The sequence below is a fragment of the Mirounga leonina genome, unplaced genomic scaffold, assembly GCF_011800145.1.
Source record: "Mirounga leonina isolate KUSES-001 unplaced genomic scaffold, KU_Mleo_1.0 Mir_180, whole genome shotgun sequence".
NCBI lineage: Eukaryota > Metazoa > Chordata > Mammalia > Carnivora > Phocidae > Mirounga > Mirounga leonina.
In genome coordinates, this window is record NW_023270469.1 from 999,730 (window position 1) to 1,019,373 (window position 19,644).

At 61.3% G+C, this 19,644-nt stretch overlaps 1 protein-coding gene and 1 long non-coding RNA gene across 4 annotated transcripts in view; both read left to right on the plus strand.

The window, feature by feature from the left end:
- Positions 1-718: 718 nt before the first annotated feature.
- Positions 719-8,522, plus strand: LOC118023470. 2 transcript variants are annotated; one of them, XR_004682816.1, is made up of 4 exons: positions 721-1,724; positions 2,072-2,210; positions 5,822-8,334; positions 8,503-8,522. It is a non-coding gene; the product is annotated as an uncharacterized LOC118023470 (long non-coding RNA). The 2 variants fall into 2 exon arrangements; XR_004682815.1 differs by lacking the exon at positions 8,503-8,522 and having other exon boundaries at positions 719-1,724; positions 5,822-6,928.
- A 2,241-nt stretch (positions 8,523-10,763) lies between these two features.
- Positions 10,764-19,644, plus strand: part of PIEZO1 (piezo type mechanosensitive ion channel component 1) — a 55,097-nt gene continuing 46,216 nt past the window's right edge. For both annotated transcript variants that reach the window (XM_035024610.1, XM_035024611.1), the window contains exon 1: positions 10,764-11,118. In XM_035024610.1, coding sequence (XP_034880501.1) covers positions 11,058-11,118 — 61 coding nt within the window. In that variant the 5' untranslated portion in view covers positions 10,764-11,057. The remainder of the gene's footprint in view (positions 11,119-19,644) is intronic.

The following is a 19,644-nucleotide window of genomic DNA, read 5'->3' on the forward strand; positions in this document are numbered from 1 at the left end:
TGCTGCCACGGGGGCGATGTTCATGGTCTTGGCTTACGATGCGATGTCCATAGCCAAACCTGGAGGCAGCTTGACCTTCAGTGAAGACATTTGGGTCTCAGCCTGCAACTTGGCTCTTTGTCCACCAGATGTGATGGGACAAATGGGAGGGTGAAGAAGGTGCTGCTGCCCACAGGCTGAGTGACCTGGGAGGCTTCCTCTCCTCCCCAAGCCTCACAATCGTACTTATCAAGGGGACCTCACGGAACGCGCTCTCAGCAGAGACCTGGGAAAGCGAACGTAGCTTCAAGTTCCGATAGGACGGTGACCACATCAACAGCACACCTGGTTGCAGAGAATGTCAGGGTGGGAATAGGGCACACTGTGTCTTGGTCCACGTGTGAGCGTCCAGAGCCGCAGCCCCAACAGAAACGTGGCGGGGGGGGGGGGGCGCCTGGGTGGCTCAGTTGGTTGGGCGACTGCCTTCGGCTCAGGTCATGATCCTGGAGTCCTGGGATTGAGTCCCGCATCGGGCTCCCTGCTCGGCGGGGAGTCTGCTTCTCCCTCTGACCCTCCCCCCTCTCATGTGCTCTCTCTCATTCTCTCTCTCAAATAAATAAAATCTTAAAAAAAAAGAAATGTAAAAAAAAAAGAAACGTGGTGGGGGCACAGGTGTAACTACTTTTTCTCGTAGCTACGTTAAGAAAGTAAAAAGAACCAGGTGACAGTCGTTTTAAAGTATATTTTTACTTTACCCATCATATCCCAAATGTTACCATTTGAACAAGTAGCCGATATAAACTTTATTAATGAGCTATGTCACATGGTTCACCACCGTCCAATCACAACCATCACTAAGTCCTAGTTAGTACTTAAGTGCAATGCGCCCTCCACACCTTACAGCACCTCTCAACTTGGAGCACGCTCAATTTTCACAGAAATACTTGATCTTTGCTCAGATTTCATTAAATTCGCAGCTGGAAACGGGCTCATGTGCCCAAGTTGTTCTGAGGAGACAACATTTCCTGCAAGTGCAGGGGAAAGGCCAGGTCCCAGCGGGCTGGAGGCTGCAGGGCGGGAGTCCCCACGACGGGGCGGCCGGGCACAGGGCAGAGAGGGCGCGCGTCGAGACGCAACGGAACACCCCGGGCCTCCGGCCCCGGCCCGCGGGAGAACGCCCACCCGCGAGACTAGGCCTCGGGCGCAGCCCTGCGCTGTCAATCACGCGACGGGGCGGGGCGTAACTCCAGAAGGGGCGGTGTCTGCGTGGGGCGTGGCCGGAAGGATGGGGCGGGGCCAGGTCGAGTCGACGTGGACCGGTGGGGCGTGGCTCCCGGGGCTAGGTTAGGGGGGCCGGGGCTGGGCGTGGCCGGGAGTGGCAGGGGAGGTGCCATCGGTGGGGGCGTGGCTCAATGGTGGGCGTGGCCGGAGCTGAGGCTGGGTCGCGAGTTCCGTCTCCGCAGACCGAGGGGGCGGGCCCCGCTGCGGCGCCAGCTTGTGAGGGTCGCCGGGGTCACCTGGGTCACCTCAGCCCGAGGTCCTGCAGGCTCCGCGCCTCCTGTCCTGACCCCTGCTGCCCTGTCCTCCGTAGAAAGGCGGCCCCCGTGACGATAAGAGCTCACGGGAGAATGCCTGGAACCGCACGAAGAACCTGCGGAACAGTCAGGCCTGAACCCAGGACCTTGCTCCGGGCCCCTCTCGCCGCCGCACCCCCCTCCGCCGTGGCCCTGGACTACCCTCGGGAGGTTCGTAAATGTCCCTCACCTAAGGACTTTGGGGGCCCTGCCACAAGCCACTCCCGATCCAGGTGGGTTAGCTTAGCTGTGCCCTGCGCTGGGGGGGCTCACAGTCCTGCGGAGTGGAAGGCATGTGCTCTGCGCTTTGGGGGCCCAGAGCTGCCCTTGGGGTCGGGGGCTCAGTCCTGCGCGCAGGGGGCTCACAGCCCTGCGCTCGGTGGGGAGGGGCTCACAGCCCTGCGCTTCGGAGAACTCACAGCCCTGAGCTGGGGGTGCTCAGCCCTGCGGAGCTGGGGGTGCACAGCCCTGCGGAGCGCTTCGGGGGTCTCACAGCCCTGCGCTCGGGGGGTTCACAGCCCTGCGGAGCCGAAGGCTCCTCCTGAACTCAGGAGCCCACTCTGCAGTGAGGAAGGCCCATTCGACAGCATCCACTGCACTCCCACTGGGTGCTGGGCACTGTGCAGGGGCCAGGGGACCATGGCAGTGCCCACTGGGGTAAGTGAAATTTAGTCAAGGGAAACCCCATTAAAAGGGAGCCGGCGGGTCGGCAGGGGGAGCTCTCCCGCCCTGCCACCGCCTGTCCATTGCAGACCCAACAGGAAGAGGGACTCGGCCTTCCACGGACTTAACCTTGCCCGTGGATACCACTCTACTACTACAGTCTGAGGAAGGGAGCTGGTCTCATGACCTCCCCGCCCCCACACACAACGGCTCCCTCCACCGATGGGAAGCCACCACACTTCCGGTCCCGGTTCACGCCACTGGACTTCTAGTTCATAACAGCACTCCCAACCACCTACTCCTTCCCTCCTTAAAAAAGCACGCCTCTCCTTTGTTCCTCACACTCGCCTATGGTTTTGCTGCCGTTCATTTGTCCCACACTGCAATTCTTTATTCCCTAATCCATCTTTTGCTGGTAAAATATGGGGCAGGGTCTAACATAACACACCTTAAACAGGTCTGTAAACAGGTGCTGTGAAGTCAGCTTCCCCTGGGCCAGCCTTACCCGGCAGAGGTGGACTGCGGAATGACGTTTCCACGGCGACCTGAGTTTTCCCAGAGCCAGCAAGGAGCAGCTCTGGAAAGCCAGGGTTCCTGCAGCCTGGCAGTGAGGGGGGGTGGTGCTGACAGGAGAGGGCACGCAAGGTCATTTTGGCCTCACAGAGCACTTTGGTCTTAAGCCCTGGAAGCCTACACTCAGGAGTGGTGAGGCCAGGTTCCATCCGGGCAGAAGCCTGAGGGATGGGAGCCAGAGAGAGGCTGAGGCCGACACTTGGGCAGAAGCCTATGACTTTGGGGGCGCCTGGCTGGCTCGTCAGTGGAGCATGAGACTCATCATCTCAAGGTTGTGAGTTCGAGCCCCACATCATCTGACTTTAGTGTAGAAGGGGTGGGCTGAAGATCAGGTCAGATGCCGGCTCATTCATCAACCTGTGTGTGTGGCCTTGGGCACGCGGCTGCACGTATGGGTGACACGGCGTCGCCAGGATCTGTGGCCCACGCGTGTAGCATGCTTGCGTGCCGGAGCGCTCAAGGAGCCAGAACTGAGCAGTCACGAGGAACAGCGGCAGAGTGCGACGTACCCAAGAACAGGACAGGGAAGGCCCGACCCCAGGCTTTGGGCGTGGATGGGAGGGACCGCATACCTGTGTGGCTGGGCAGGAATGGTCAGCAGACCACCAAGGGCTCATAAGACCGCAGAGGAGTTTGCACTTCCTCCTGGGGCTGGCGGGGAGAGAAGCGGCGGACAGATCTGTGTGAAGAGTAGACCCGTCGGTTGCTGTGCAGGACAGGTGAGGGGCAGGGGGCTGTGGAAGCCCCACTGCTGAGAGAGGACAGACGTGGGCAAGGAGGAAGGGCTGAGTGCAGCCCAGCAGGGCCGCCAAGTGACCACATGGGGCCTTGAGTGGCTCTGGCCCGTGGTGAGGAGGCGGGGGCTCAGGACAGGAGAGGGAAAGGGCAGGTCCCGGGGCCCATGGAGGCTTTTTGCCTGGACCTTGATGGAGTGCTGTCCGCCAGGCAAGCCCTGACCACACAGCCCCACCCCGAAGTCTCTGGAAGGTGGGTGTGGGGCCAGGGGCGTGGTCTCTGCTATTGTCAGATCAAAGGCTATTGGGTATCACACATGTTCTTGGCCGGGGCCTCTCTCGACCCGGATTGACAGCAGGGCCCAAGGCAAAGCCTCGCACAGGACTTTGGGTGGTGGGCCCTGCAGGGAGCCTGTGAGAACGGGACAGCAGGTGGGCTGGAGGGCACCCGTGGAAGACCCATCTCTGCTCAAAGCTGGTGGCTCAGCCACACAGGACCATCCCTCAAAAAGCCAAGGAGATCACATCTGAGGACTGTGCAGGGGAGAAAGGAGAAGAGTGCATCCACCGGCTCTCATGGGTCAGCTACACTCTTCTTCCAGACCTGGTCAGGGATCACAGAGCTCTGGGCCCCATCGGGGTTGGGGGCCTGTGTGTTTCCGTGGTCTCTTGCAGGTGACGTGCCCACTTCAGGGGTGCGGAGTTACCTGAGGCAGAGCCCTGGGGAGCTCTGTTGCAGGGGGTCAGCTGCTGGAGCAGAGCATGGTAAGCACCCAGGCTGTCGGGCCTGCTGGGGTGGCCCAGAAGATGGGGGAAGTTTGCCAGGTGGGGAGAGGGCCTTCCCAGCAGAGGCATGGCAGAGAGCAAGGCTTTGGGGGGACCCACGCAGCCCTGCATGTTTTGCACAGGCAGTGAAGCAATGTGGCCGGTGGCCCCAGCACTGGGACAGGGTGCCCAGAAACCCTGCGGGGGACCCCGGATCCTGAGGAGGACAGTGACGTGGTCAGGCTCCCCGCGCCTGCCTCCTGGGCCTGAAGGCTCAGGACCTCCCGTCTCCTTCCTTGGCTCCCGGCTGCTTGCTCTTCCGTGGCTGGGCTCTGCCCTCAAGGGCCGGGGCCCTGCTGCCCACTGTCCGCTTGCTGCAGGCAAGGGGGTGCCTTCCCCCCTTCCCTGCACCTGAGCGAGCTGGTGGGTGACCTCCATCCGTGGGACCACAGTGAGGGGCTTTTGTCAGTACCGGTCCAGTGACAGTAAAGAAAACCAGTAGTAACTGAAGGGCTGGCACGGGCCCAGCAGAAAGCTGGGAAGCGCCCAGGCCGGAGGGGGCGGGGGCTTCCTCAGTTAAGCCTACTTCAGGAAGTTTCCTGCAAAGGGGGAAGGCTCGGGGTGGCCCCGCACTCTTGAGCTGCTCCAGCTGTCCTGACCCCAGAAGTGCAGGCAGGGAAAGGGCCAAGTGTAGGGGGCAGCCAAGTCTGCACACGGGCCGGGCACTCCTGCTCCCACCAGGCTCCCGGGAGAGCACGGGCCACATGTGAGGGTGCCTGAGTCAGCGGGGCTGGAGGTGCCCGTGAGCGCCCAGGGAGGGCCAGAGAGCCTGCTTTGCCAGGGCCAGGACCTCCCGCTGCTCTGCCCGCCCGCACGGGGCCCAGCTCAGCCCAGATTGGGAAGCGCACTGCTGAGCCTCCCCTGCCCAGACCCCCTGGGTTTGCCGCCCCTGGCTTCCTTCCTGGTGTCGCTGGGGTCAGTAAGGTGTCAGAATTTCCCACCGTGAGAGAGTAAGGCGGAGCATGTAGAAGCCGGCTGGCCTGTGGGCTGTGGAGAAACAGGCGTCCTCTCCGCCTTCACACCTAGCTCGGTGAGACGGAGCGCATCCCTGGAAGAAATGAAGCCCCTGCCCAGAGAGGCCCTGAGTCCTCGCAGCAGCCCGGCCTCCCTGCTGTGAGGGCCTCCCCGGGACCCGCCCAGGACGGGAGGTCAGCCGCGGAGTCGGGCGCTGCCCTTCTCTGGGCTCAGTTTGTTCACGTGTTACAAACCCTCTGGTCTTGGTGGCTTACTTTAAAATTGCTGGTGCACTATTGATCCCTGGCCCAGATCCTAATTGCGAGATGGGGTGATGGCCTGTCCCTCTCATCCTAAACGTCTGTTCGCGGTGCATCTCGGGCTCTGGCGGGGCCGCAATGAGGACGGCCAGGTGGCGGCTCCTCACTCGCCGGACGAGGGATCTCTCCACGTTTGCCCTGTTTGCTCCCCTTACTTTCTCTCTCTCTTTCTTTCTTTTTTAGATTTTATTTATTTCAGTGAGAGAGAGAGAACAAGCAGACCCCCCACCGAACAGGAAGCCCGACGTGGGACTCGATCCCAGGACCCCGGGGTCCTGAGATCCTGACCTGAGCCAAAGGCAAATGCTTCACCCACTGAGCCACCCAGGCGCCCCTCCTCTTTCTTTCACCTGCTTTGTGCAAGTTCTGATGCCAGACATTTTTCACAGCCCCTCCTCCCACCCTAAAAGCCGTCTGGATGGTGGAAGTGACCCCATTTCACTGGGGGAACTTGCTCCCCGAGGTCAGCCCGCCCTCTTCGACGCAGCCTTGGTCTCTGCCACTCTGTACCACCCCCTCTGCTTCACCCTGTCCCCACTGCTGCCGGGGACAGTTGTCTTTCCCATGGGCAGGCAGAGCTGGAGAGGCACCAGATGCTGTTCTGGGACAGGCCACGGAGGTCTGGGCAGGGCCATCAGTCACTTGAGGCCTCTCGCCCGTGCTTGCCTGGGGGGCCTGTCAACTCCAGGGGACACTGGACACTGGTCAGGCTCATTGCCGTCGGCCCCTTGCTCGATCTGAGTCCCTCCCATCATCCTGTCCACCTGCAGGCGGTTTTACTGCTGAGATGGGGGTAAGGAAACTGCTGACAAAGCTCTAAAAATCAGGTTCATGTGGAAAATGCCGATTACTCATCAAGTGACGTTTACCAGCTGCAGGTGTGGGTTTCAGGACCTACTTGATTCCTGGTAGAAGTTTGTGAAGGGGGCCTGGCCTCACGCACCTGTGGGCACATCTCTGCGTCGTGGGCTCTAACTCGGCCGGCCTGTGAGGCCAGCAGTGCGTTCCAGATCCAACCTGGTGTTGCTGCTGACTCTGGTCCGCTCACCTCCTGAGCAAGGACAAAGCTGAATGGCAGCAAGGACGCAGGGTCACCAGGCCAATTCTGGGTGGGTGGCTGGGTCGGAGGGCACAGTTCCACGAGGCTGGCTCTGTGCTGCAGGTGGACAGGGCCTGTAGGAGAATCTGGGCCTCTGTGGAGTGGGGTGTGCCCTGACTTTCCGCTGGATCGGGTCCTGTTCTTTGCTTCCAGGAAAGGGGAAACTGAGTGGGAATGTACTCGGGGAAATAAAATAACTCCCCAGAAGCTCGTCAAGTTTTTGGCCAGCTGTCAGGAAAACAACATTCAGAAGAAAGAGCGAATGTGGTTGGCTCTGGGGAGACTCCCGGGTGGGAGGAAGACTCGGGGTGGGCTGCTCAGAAATCATCTTCACCGCGAGTTAAGTGAGCTGTTTCTGGGCTAAAAATCCACAATAGAAGACGTAGCACTTTCACCCGCAAGCGTACGATTCAGCAGCACCAAGCACATTCACGAGGTTGCACAACCACCACAATTTCCCAAACTTTCTCCTCGTCCCAACAGAAACTCTGGCCCCGTTAAGTAATAACTCCCCATACCCTCCCTCCCTCCCTCCCGGGAACTGCTAGGCTAGTTTCCGTGCCTACGAGTCAGCCTGTCCCGGATGTTTTGCGCAAACGCCATCACGGTGTCTGACTTCTTCGCTTGGGATGGTGAGCTCCCGGGTCATCGGCGCACACGGTGGTGGGCCGGCCCTTGGCTCCTGCTCATGGCTGGATAACCTTCCCTTGTGGGTTGTGCTCCATTGTATCTGCCCATCAGTTCGCGGACACTTGGGTGGTTTCCTCCTGAAATTCATGTTTGCGTGTGGGCAGGAAACCACGCCTATATTATCTTTGGGGAAGAGCGCAGCCTGAGTGGTAAAGCCCCTGTGATGGCCCTTCCTTTCTCCCTCGGGGAACTGACGTTCTTGCTCTTTCAAGACGAAATTACGGATTTCATCAAGAACAATGAACTTAGTAGCACTCTGAGTTGTGGGGTGCTGGGACATCAGGAAGGCTGGACTCAGAGCCTGGCTGGTTCTGTGGCAGAGGACCCCCCCACCGTGGCCCGTGGTGTCCTCACCTGCGGGGTGACAGTGGGTGTGGCCGAGACGTTCCCCACTCCCCTGCCCGGCAAGGGGGCTGTTCAGGAAGTTCTTTTTCTGAGAATCTGTCCCTGCTGTCCTCAATTTAAATTTATTTTGTGAAAGATGATGCTATATGCATATAGCAAAAAATCTAAACAGCGCAAAAGAGTATTTCACTGATCATTATGTTTCCTTCCCACCCCGATAATGTGGCCTCACCCCTGTGCTCTCTGTCTCTCCACCCTCACCTTCTCTCTCTCCGCCTCTCCTTGTCTGTCTCTCCACCCCTACCCTCTCTCCCTCCCTCTCTCTGCCTCCTGTCTCGTGTGTCCTCCAGGGGTAGTGTAGGCCTGGGCTCTACACCCCTGGGCTTTCTCGGCTGTAATATTGTATCTTAAAGATGGTTCCATGCTGATACACGCAGAGTTGCTACTCTGCCACGGGATACATTGTAATTTATTTAATGTCTCCTGGAGGTGGCAAGTAAGGCTCTGTCCAATCTTGTGCTGCTCATAATTCTGGGACACATGCATTCTGTTCCTTAGGGAGGACACCTGCTGGGCAAGTTCTGAGGCTTCCCCTTCTCTTTGTAGCCCCTGTGTGGGAGCCAGACGGGAAGGGAGGAGCACTGGGAGCCGGTCCCTGAAGCTGCGTGGGGGCTTTGGGGCTGCCTGCTCTGGGACTCCCCTCCCCTTACCCTCATTCTCCTTGTCCTCCTGCTCCCACACCTCAGAGCCTGCTCTTGGGAAAGGGTCTGAAGCCTGTAGCCTAAGCCTTTGGAGGACTTAGTATAAAGGAGTGGTTTTTAAACTTTTTTTTTTTTTTTGCATTTAAACTCTTTATACAAACAAGGTTATCTTTTGCCCCCCATATGGGAGACAGCTCGTCCCACTGAAGCACTAGAGGGGGGAGGAGGGCCCACCCTGGTCTTCCTACCTATGCAGATTTCAAAATCACTGGTTTAAAGTATGCCTTAGACCCCTCTAATGTCAGAGTGGAGAACCCTCCCTCAGAGGTTATTGACCTCAGTCCTCTTATTTCACTCTTGCGGGCAGAGCCCAGAGAAGGGCAGTGGTGAGCCAGGACTCACCGAGGTTAGGGGTGCCCGCCCCTGCCCTTCTGCTTTAGGGGGGGTCTGTTTTCTGACACTGTGGACACTTCATTAGAAGGCGGTATGCTGGGGTAGGACTCCTCTGAGAAGGTGAGGGAGAGTTGGGTGGTTGGGACTGTGGCCAGTGGACCTACAGACTGTTCCTTCAAGGCCTGTGCAGGTGGACATCAGTGTCTTGAGCGTGGGGACCCCCTCACCTGCCCCCATGATCGCCCCGAGGGCAGGCCAGGCAGAGGAAAGGGTGAGGGGAGGCCTCAGTCTAGCTCATATTTATTCTGCCCGGTTCACACTGCTGGTGCTCTGGGGGGAGCCTTCCTCTTTATCTGCCCTTCAAGCTTCAGTCCACGGCCCAGTGAAGAATGCCTGTGGAGGGGACCGAGGGGACCGACCGTAGTCCTTACTTCTCAGTCTACTCTGAAATCTTCACAACTCTGCTGCTCGGAGCCACAACCCCACCTCACAGATGCTCTGTGAGGCACCAAGAGGAGGGGTGCCTCCTGGGGCCACAGAGCCAGCCGCTGGGGGCGCCAATGTGGGCTAGCGGTTTGGTCATGTTGATGTTGCTGCTGCTTAGAGACCTTGGCCACAACCCCTGCCAATGGATGGCCCTAGGTGGCCAGATGCTGGCTTCCCTTAAGGGTGGCACCAGCTGTCTCCACTAGAGGCTGGGACTAACCAGCTTTTGCAGGTGGGTCCTGGGACTCCCAGACAGCTGGACCTTATGTCCGCAGCCTCCTTGGGGCTCTGGCCTTGGGGAGAAACTCCAAGGCTACAAGTCTCAAAGGGTTCTAGAAAAAGGCCGGGGCCAGACACAACGCCAGTGGGAATTAAGGTGCGAACAAGCAAGCAGAAGAAGAGGCGGGAAGAAAACCGGTCTGCATTGAACACCAGACTTCTGAAAGTCCACATTTCTGGCCTTATTATTATTTTTTTTTAAGATTTATTTACTTATTTGACAGTGAGCAAGCGACCAGTGGGGAGGGGCAGAGGGAGAGGGAGAGAGGGTCTTAGGCAGACTGGGGGCTGAGCGCAGAGCCCCAGGTGCGGCTTGAGCTCATGACCTGAGCGGAAACCAAGGCTTGACCGACTCTGCCAGCCAGGCGCCTCCGCATTTCTGGCTTTTCCAGTCTGAGGGTCTGGGCCTGGGTTGCCGTTGGCATCAGTAGGTGGGTGTGGAGCGGGTCAGTGCTAGCCGCAGGCTCTCTGGGCCCCCGCCACACCCACCAGCCTCACTGATGCGCTAGGGACCTAGGAGCACACCCATGTGGGCTCTGCCCTTACACTGGGGGACCCTCCCCTTTCTCCTTTCCAAGCTCACCTCGAGGGTGGCAGAGGCCAAACTGAGGGTCTGGGTGACGGCACAGCCTGGACTCAGTCCCTGGCTTGTCCACCCCGGGGACGGGAGGCCCAGGCGGTGCTCTGGCGGCTGTCCCTGCCCTCCTACAGCAAAGTGACCAGCGCCAAGCTGCTGGTGGGGGCCCCGGTCCTGCGGCTCCGCGCCACCCCACGGCCCCCAGGGGGCGCTGCACGCTCACGTGTGCGGGAGCAAAGCGAAAGTCGCTCCGGCCACGCGGGGCGCAGTGGCGCGTGGGGTGCCGCCTGGGAAGCCCGGCGCTGGGCAGCCTGTCCTGCGCGCCCCGCCCGGGGCCGCCCCGCGCGCACGGCGAGCGGCCGCTCCCAGGCTCTCCCCGGGGCGCGTGCCCACGGGGCTCCCGGGCGCGGACGGCCGGCGGGGCGCGCGGGCCGCGTGGGGGCGCGCAGCGGACCGGGCGCGCCGCCGGGCGTCCCAGCACGGAGGCGGGCACGCCGCGGAGGGCGGGCGGGGGCCGAGCTTATAAGGGCCTGCGGGCGGAGGGGCGGGAGCGCGCCGCCCAGCCGCCGTCCGGCCCTGCGTGGCCTCCGCGAGCCGCCCAGAGCCGCGCGCTGCGCTCCGCCGCTGGGCAGGGCTGGCACCGGCGCGGGCTCGGCGGGCCCCGGGCCGACGCGGAGGACAAGGAAGGGGCGAGGCAGGAGGCGGCGGCGGCCGCGGAGGCGCTCGGGGCGCCGCGGCCCAGCCGGGGGTCCTGGCCGCGGGGCGCGGCACGTGCGACGACCCGCCCTGCGCGCCATGTCCCCTTAGCGCCGCGGCGGCCGAGCGACCCCCGGCCCGCCCCGCGGGCCCCGCGGGCCCCCCGGGCATGGAGCGGCACGTGCTCGGCGCGGCGCTCTACTGGCTGCTGCCCTTCGCGCTCTTGGCCGGTGAGTGGGCGCGGGCGCGGGCGCGGGCGCAGGGGGCTCTGCGCTGGACGAGGGCCGCGGCCCCCCGCTTCCCCGCCCGGACGCCGGGCGAGGAGACTCCCTGGGACGCGCGGCCCGCGGCGCCCGCATTCCAGAAGCATGAGCGCAGCTGGGAGGCCGGGGCCCCGTCCGAGCGCGGGGCCGGGAGGGCGGCGGCGGGTGGGGGTGAGGTGGCACCCGGGCCGGCGAGCGCGCGGAGAGCGGCCGGGGCCTGCGCAGGGACGCGGCGGAGTCGGGGCGCCGGAGGGGCTGGTTTGCTCGCGGGGAAGGGCTGGAGCGGGGACGAGGGGGGCAGGAATCTCTTTCTCTCTTTCGTGTTTAAAAAAAAAACCAAAAAAACCAAACGCAGACTTTCATCATGACTTCCTGACCAATCTGGGAGAAGGCGCGCTTCCTGCCTGGAGCTGTTTAACGTGGAGCCTCCGAGCAGAACTAACGTGCATCCGTCCCTCGGTGCCCCGGGCTCGGCCCGGCCCCACCCCCGCGGCCTGGGGCAGGCCTGAGCTTTGGGAAAGATACTTTAGGCTCCTCCCTGGCTTACTCCACAGGGTCTGCCCTGGGCTGGAGGAGGTACGGCCCCCAGAAGGCTCTGGCCTCGGTATTAGAGCTGAGGATCCCCGACCCTGGCATCACTCTTCCCTGCTTGCGGTGGGCATCAGTGCCCCTCGGGCTCTTGGTGCTGTTGAGGCCCCCCCTCTGCAGCCCTCCTGCCTCTGGGTGCCCAGGGCAGAGTGCCCAAGAACGCCTTCCACCCTTCCCACTGTCCTCTGCCCTCGGCCCCTCCACGTGGGGCTGCCTCTACCAGCTGTGAGCAGGAAAGCACTCTGATTACATGCGTTCAGGGAAACATGGAACGGTTCGCATTGTGGAAGTCTGTCAGGCCGTGGTGGGTGGGGTGTTTCGATTCTGAAAGCCCTTCCAGGGCCTCTTAAGTCACTCCAGGTGGGCCTCTGCCAACTTCTGTCCTAGGTAGGAGCCGGCTTCCCTGGGGGCCGGGAGTGCGTGGGAGACCGAGTGGCCTGCACTTTGGCTCCCAAACAGACTCTGTTTTGATTTTGTAACAGAGAAAGATGGTGAAGTGGGGAAATTTTCAGGACAGGAATCAATGGAAACCATTGAGGTCGGAGAGGAGCGTTTGAGTCAGCCCTGTGTGGACAGGGCCGCCGGGGATCAGCTCAGGGGAGAGTGCCGGGTCACCTGGACCGTTCTCCACGCTGGCTGGCTTTCCTCCTCTTGCCTCTAGACAGCCAGACGTAGAGACAAGCAGACGAGACCTAGCTGGAGGTGGGAGGGGAGTGCACGGGTAAGCTTCTCAAACGGCAGGTTTCCCTCTGCCCTGCAGTGCACCTGGGCCTCCTTAGCCTGGCCTTGCCGGACCGGGACCCGCGAGGCCCGGGGAGGCCCTGTGGAGGTAGGGGCCCTTCCTGAAGGACGCGCCCCCTGCAGGTGGTGGAGACTCCTGGTGCAGGGTGGCAAACTCTTCCTGTCACGGGCCAGACAGTAAATATTTTCACATCATGAACTCTTCTGGTATTTTTTCCAACCATGAAAACGTGTAAAATCCATTGCTAGCTTGTGGGCTGTACCGAAACAGGTGGCGGGCCAGAATGGGCCGAAGGGCCCGAGTTGGTGGGCCTGATAAGTAGTCGGGGCTCCTGGGCTCTCTGGCTCCCAGCTGGTGCCCATGTGGGGGCCGGGGGTGCCCTCCTTTCTCTGGATGCTTGTGCTAGTACAGGGACCCCACCTGGGCCCTACCGAAGTCAGCTGGGCAGCTTTTCAACCACAGATGACTAATTCACTATATCCTTTTCGCAGTTTTTGTATAAACCCAAAACGGCCCTGCAAATAAAGTCTGTTTTTCAAACACTCCGACGCCCAGGCCGTGCCCCACGCTGATTCTGTGTCTGGGTGCAGGGCTTGGCTTCGGTGCTTTTTCTTAAGCTCTGGGAGAGGGTGGTGTGGAACCGACTGAGAGCCCTGCCGTGATACCTGAGACTCTGAGGCTGGCTCTCCCGGCCTGGGCGTGGGCAGCTCCCCGGGGACCCTCCTGCTGTCCCGCTGATGGTCCTGCGCAGCCGCTCGGCAGGAGCCATTGGCTCTGCCCCTCTCTGGGCGCCTCCTCATTCCGTGATAGGCTTTGGCTAGAAATGGGTAGTTCCGCAGTGTTTTGGAAGCAAGTGTGTGGATACTGGAGAAGGCGTTTGGCTATTAGTCATGTGTGCCCTGGGCCGGCTCAGGCAGAGGCCGTGGTGAAGGCTTGAGTCATCCTGGAGTGCCCCTCCATTACCCCACGCCACTCCCCGAACAGCCTGCCTGCCTGTGCACCGTGGCGGGGACTCCCCAGCTCGCCAGCGGGGACAGGGCCTCACGTGGCTCCCCGTTGTCCCCGAGCCCTGGGGGCTGAGGACCCCGAGCTGGAAGCTTCTAGGGAGATGTCCGGGCAGGACATTTTGTGATTCCCATAGACTAGGCCACGCCTCCTGACTCCTGACCTAACAGGGGGCCCCCAGAAGCTAACGCCCTGGTCTGAAAGGCAGGTGGGCAGAGCGTGGTAACCGTCACCGACTACGGGAAACCTGTGTGGTGTGGCAACATGACTTCTCCCTGCCGGCCTCCCACCGCAGCCTGGGGCGTCACCTGTAGCAAAGTCCCTGAGCAGTCCTGCTGTTCAGAATGGGGACACTTCCTTTTCATCATTACTATCTCCACACCCTTGTGATCAGGCAGGAAGGCAGCGGGAGGACCGATTTGCAGTGAGCCAGCATGGAGCCTGGGATTGTCGCAGTCACAGGCCAGGCTTTGCAGGTGCCACTAGGAAGGAGAGCACCCAGAACTGCGTGGCCGCGGAGCTGGGGGTGGGCACCGGGACGTGGAGTGAGTCAGCAGGCCGGAGGAGGCTGGTGGACGGGCCCCCAGGTGTGTGCGTGCACGTGAGTGCGTGGGGGGGAAGGGGCGGGCTCGGCCCAGGAGCTGACGGCGGATCGCCCGTGGTCACCCCACCGGCCGCAGGACGTGGAGAGCCCCACGCTGGCCAGGAAGGGTCCTGCAGAGGAAGTGTCTTCTCTGGGGGTGGGAGGAGTCCCCGGGCTCAGATCTCGGCCCCGAGGGCTGCTTCCTGGGCGGTGTCTCCTGTTCTGACAGAGCACTAAATGTGCTCTTGTTGCTGGAAGATGAAGAGAAAGAAGGGGCGGCCTTCTAGACGCCACCTTGTTGGGCCCCAGCGGCTCTGAGCGCCGCCACAGGGGACCGCCTTCTGTGGTGGGGTCCTGAGATGGGGCCAGCCCACGAGAGGGCGGTGGATGCCCCTAGGTCTGCCACCACCTGCCACGGGAAGCCATTCTTGACCACTCTGGCCCTCAGAAATCCCCTTTGCCTTAGAATTCAAGAAAATGCTGGTCTTTATTGTGTTACCTATTTTAGAAATATGTAGACATTGTTTATGTAGATTCTTTTTTTTTTAAGATTTATCTAATTGGAAGAGAGCGAGCGCAAACAGGAGGAGGGGCAGAGGGACAGACGCCCCGCTGAGCTCAGAGCCCAGGGGGGCGGGGGCAGACTCCATCCCAGGACCCCGAGATCCCAAATCCAGAGGCAGACATGCATCCGTGCAACTGACTGAGCCACCCAGGCGCTCCTGTGTAGATTTTTTTTTTTTTAACGTAGCTCTTTCTCCTTCTGGTTCCCAAAGCACATTTGCACTTCCTCGTGGTCAAAGACTTCAAGCGTTTCAGAAACAATAAGGCAGCACACATCTGCAGTGCAGTAGGTCTCTGCAGAAAGTCTGCCTCCTGCTTTCCTGGGGTGGGGGGCAGTGTGGCTGGCAGCCCCGGCCCGCTCAGCGTGGGGCCGGGCAGGACCACCTGCTCTACACCTGAGCTCTGTCCTGATCCTGACCTTTGAACTGCTCTGAGTTGAGCTTGTTATCTTGATGAGGAACCGAGGGGTTGGGGAAGATGATTTACTCACCTGAGGTCACACAGGTAGGATGTGAGGAAGCTGGGGATGAAGCGTTTATCGTCATGGAGCACGTGAGCACCCCACGTGGTGGTGTGATTCTCCCCGTGGGGGGCGTGGGGGGGCAGGTCTCTGGGAAGCGTAGCTGACTTTGCTGGACGCACCTGTGTCTGCTTCGAACTTGCCAGGCCCTCACCACTCTCTGGGCTCCACCTTCCTCACCTGTAAACGAGTTAATAAAAGTTGGAAGGCGGCTCCCAGGTCTCTGATCTCAGTGGTGTCTAGGGCTCCAGATGGGAGCCGGCGGTGGCCCGTCCTCCCACACACAGTCCTCGTGGGCCAGGAGCCCCAGAGCGCTTTCCCAGAGGTGCAGCACGCCAGGCCTGAGTGCTGGCTGTCAGCAGCCCGGCCGCGCGTCGGGGGAGCTGAGTGGAAGGGGCCGCTCACCTCTGGGGCTGCCCTGCTGTCCACGGACCGTTCCCGGGGAGGGTGCTGTGTCCAGGGCAGGCTGGCCCCTGCCACCGTGCACTATGCCCACCTGCACAGAATCCGGAGCGTTTCCCACATGCATTCAGGCATTCCCTCATGCAGGTCTCATGGGACCGAGCTCTGGGCAGGAGGCAGGAACCTAAGTTCTGTTTGGGGGCTAATGGTGGTGGATGTGGGGGGCCGGGGCTCATTCTTCTCCGTTTCTAACCAGGCCGTGCTTTCCTTGGCTGTACAGGGTCATCTGGGGTGCTCCCAGCTCCCGGTGTGTTGGTCTGTAAGTGCCTTGTTGGGTTTGTTCACGCAGCACTGGGCTAAGCACAGATGGGAGGGAAACAGTACAGCAAACGACACCATATGAAACGGAGTCCCCAGATATCTCGTGCAGGGCGGCATCCCCCAGTAGCTCCATAGAGAACAAAGTCCTGGCTGGGTGTGGGGCGGGGTGCCGAGCCCTTGGCGAGGGGGGAGGTTGGCGGCCAGGCTGGGGAGGGGCCCCTGTCTGGAAGGAGCTGAGCCGTGGCCCGGTGGTTGGGGGTGCTGTGGGGGGTGCGTCTTTTCTAGGCTCTAATCCCTTGATGGTGGCTGGTGGGAGGTGGGGGTGGGGGCAGGAGGAGGGCTGGAAGGGGCTGAGTGCACAGTTGTGGTGGAGGCTTTCCGTTTTGATACTCTGTTTACTTTTAATTACACAAGTCAAATATGAATACTTTCCGTGGGACGGTGACCTTGCCATCAGATAAGGCAACGTTCCCTCCCCAGCTCTCCGAGCCTATCTCCCCCAGGTGCTTTGGAAGGAAGGCTCGCTCCGGGCAGTGTGTGGAACAAATGTGCCCTGGGGGGGCGTGTCCCCTGCTGTCCCTCAGTTACTGTGGCCGCCGCTTGAGGGCATTTGGGTGGCTTCCGAGTCTCTGGAGTCACACCAGTGCTGTCCTCCCGGGTGAGCCCGTCTCGAGGATGGAAGCAGAGGAGCTTCCCGTCATGTCCATGAGCCCATGAGGCTGAGAGCAGGCGGCTACCCTCGGCCCTGGGGGGAAGCCACCCACTCGGGGACAAGAGAGCTGCCCTGCACGCTGGGGCCGCAGTCCCGGCCCGACCGGCTCCTGGGTGACGCCAGGGCACCCTCAGGCCGACGTGCATGGCCTGCTTCCCTGCAGCCGTGTCGTGCGGACTTTGTGGAGTGGGGTGGGTCAATTTTTCTGGTGTGTTTTAATAACATAATTATAGGGAGTATTTTTAGGTTCCCCGTAACGGGCAGCTGTTTACCAGGCTCGATGTGCACGCTGTTTTTCTCTGTAAGTATATATAGCCAGGGCCACTTCTCCTTCCTCGGGCTCCAGCTAAGGAGGGACCGGCCGCCTCAGCCACCTCCTGTGGTTTCCTTTGCCAGCGAAGGGCGGCCGAACTGGCCCTCGAGCCAGCTGGCTCTGCAGAGGGACCAGGGCCTCCTGGTGGGGAGGAGCCGCCCCACGCTGGGAGTCGCGGCTGGGTGAGGGGCACGTCCCTCAGGGTGCTCCCTGCCCGGCCAGCCCGGCCCTGCGGTGCCCAGGTGGGAGCTCGCTCGTCCCTCCCCAGCTCAGAAAACAGACAGATTCCTCGGGCCTGCGGGAGCAACCAGAGGCCAGATGGGGGGTCCCTGAGCAGGTGGCCCCCCGAGGAGCCGCCTCTGCGGCCCGGGTCTTGATCTGTTGTCCGCCGGACCCAGCGGGGCCTGTGACTGTCAGCCTCTTGCCTTGTGCAGACATTTCCCCAGCCCCGTCCTCCTCGCTCACACGTCTCATTTCTCCTCGTGGTTGAAACACCCTCTAAACACATGACCGTAACAGCGTGAAAGGGAGCCTTTTTTTTTTTAAGATTTACTTGTTTATTTGAGACAGAGACAGAGCGCGCGTGCTAGCCAAGTGCAAGCACTCCACAGGGGGGAGAAGAAGCTCCAGCAGACTCCCCGCTGAGCGCGGAGCCCCATCCCAGGACCCTGAGATCCCGACGGAGCTGAAACCAAGAGTCAGAGGCTTCACTGCCGGAGCCACCCAGGCGCCCCGAAAGGGAGCTTCTAAGGGGAAAGGAAACAGGCCATTCCAGTGCCCCACTTAGCTGGTCTCTGCTTTTCCTTTCGTGCGTGCGGCGGCCTGGGACCCAGCTCTGTGCTGGGGCGGGTCTGTGTCCCCTGGCTGGGGGTGCTCCCACGTGGTCCCCCAGAGGAGCAGGTCGCCCCTGAGGTCACCGTGCTGAGGTGCTGGGCTCCTCCCGCAGGGTCGTCCGTGCGCCCTCGTGATTTCAGTCTAGGCGCAGTTCCCGAGTGCAGATGCCCCGGGGCAGCAGCTGCCCAGCCCCTCCTGAGCTGGCCCCCGTGGCCTCCAGACCTCGCTCCGGCCACCCCTCCAGCGACAGGCCACTTGGGCACAAACGCCTGCACTGAGTCTCCGACTTGGTGCCCCCCCCCCCAACCTCTGTCGTGTTCCTGGGTTTGGCCGTGCACGCTCGTGCTGACACTCTCGCGTGGGGCTCCCACGGCAGCCAGTCCGTGGGTGCGAAGTGTCTCCCGTGGCTTCGGTCTGTACCACCCTGACACCAGGTGATGCTCGTCACCTTCAGCATCTCCTCTTGTGATGTGTCTTTAAAAGTTACCTGCTTAAAAACGTTGGGTTGCAGGTCTTCTTATTTTTGACTTGTGGGCATTCTTTTTGAGTCTAGATTCTAAGCTCTTCGACAGTTGCACCTGCTACACGTTTTCCTGCCCCTGGCTTTGCCGATTCGTGTGCTTTTCTTTTTTATTTTTTAAAGACTTTATTTATTTATTTGACAGAGAGAGAGCGAGAGAGGGAACACAAGCAGTGGGAGGGGGAGAAGCAGGCTTCCCGCGGAGCAGGGAGCCCGATGCGGGGCTCGATCCCAGGACACTGAGACCATGACCTGAGCCGAAGGCAGACGCTCAATGACTGAGCCGCCCAGGCGACCCTCGTATGCTTTTCTTTTTTTTTTTTTTAAAGATTTTATTTATTTATTCATAAGAGACAGAGAGAGAGAGAGAGAGAGAGAGAAGCAGGCTCCCAAGGAGCAGGGAGCCCGATGCAGGACTCGATCCCAGGACCCCGGGATCATGACCTGAGCCGAAGGCAGACGCTTAACCATCTGAGCCACCCAGGCGCCCCTCGTATGCTTTTCTTAACGGCGTCTGAGAGCCGGCGTTCATAATCCGAAGTCCCTGGGGCTGCAGGCGTGACTGGGACTCGGGGCAGCCCGGCCTCCCTGGAAAGTGATGCTTAAAGCGACCGTGCAGGCGTCCCCTGTGGTCCCTCCCGGCTCGCAGCGAGCACCCCGGGCTCCCCCCTCAGGATAACGGCCCTGGAGTCACAGCTTGGAGTCCAGGACAGGGCAGCCTCAGGGCCTGCGGACGCTGCGCCCGGCGCGCCCCGTTCCACCCCCCAGCCCCCCTCCCCCCGCCCTGCCCCCGCGAGCTCCTAGCGCTCTCGGCACCTGCCTGGCTGGTGAGCTGTGGTCCTCGCCCAGGACAGCCCCATCTCCTGCCTCCTCTTCTGCCTCCTGGCCCAGCAGAGTCCTGCGGGTGGACGGGGCTGCATGAGCAGAGGCTCTGGAGACCTGTCAGAGGGGCGCCATTTGAGCCTGTGCTCTGATGCTTCGGGTGCCGGGGGTCACACCCACCCACTGGCTCCCGAGCCCCATGCGGTGACACTTCCTGTCTTGCCTGAAACCATGTCCCAGACCTTATCAGCGGGCGCACCTTGCCAGCCCAGGGGGAGGTGGCCAGGATGGGCCCTAATCTCGGAAGGTCAGGAGCAGGGGCTTGGCAGTGCGGAGGGATGTGGGGGCCCTTGCGGGTGGGTGTGGTGATCCAGGGACGGTGCTTGGGGGACCCGTGGGCAGCGGGCATTGTGCTTGTTGCTCTGACCTTGGCAAGGTCACTCCTGCTTTACTGTCCTCATCCTGGCAATGGGTGAGAGTGACCTCCCAAGAGAGATTCTAGCCAGCATGGAAGCAAAGCGTTGGGAGCGTTGTCTGGCCTGGAGGTGGTTCCACGCGGGATCCTGG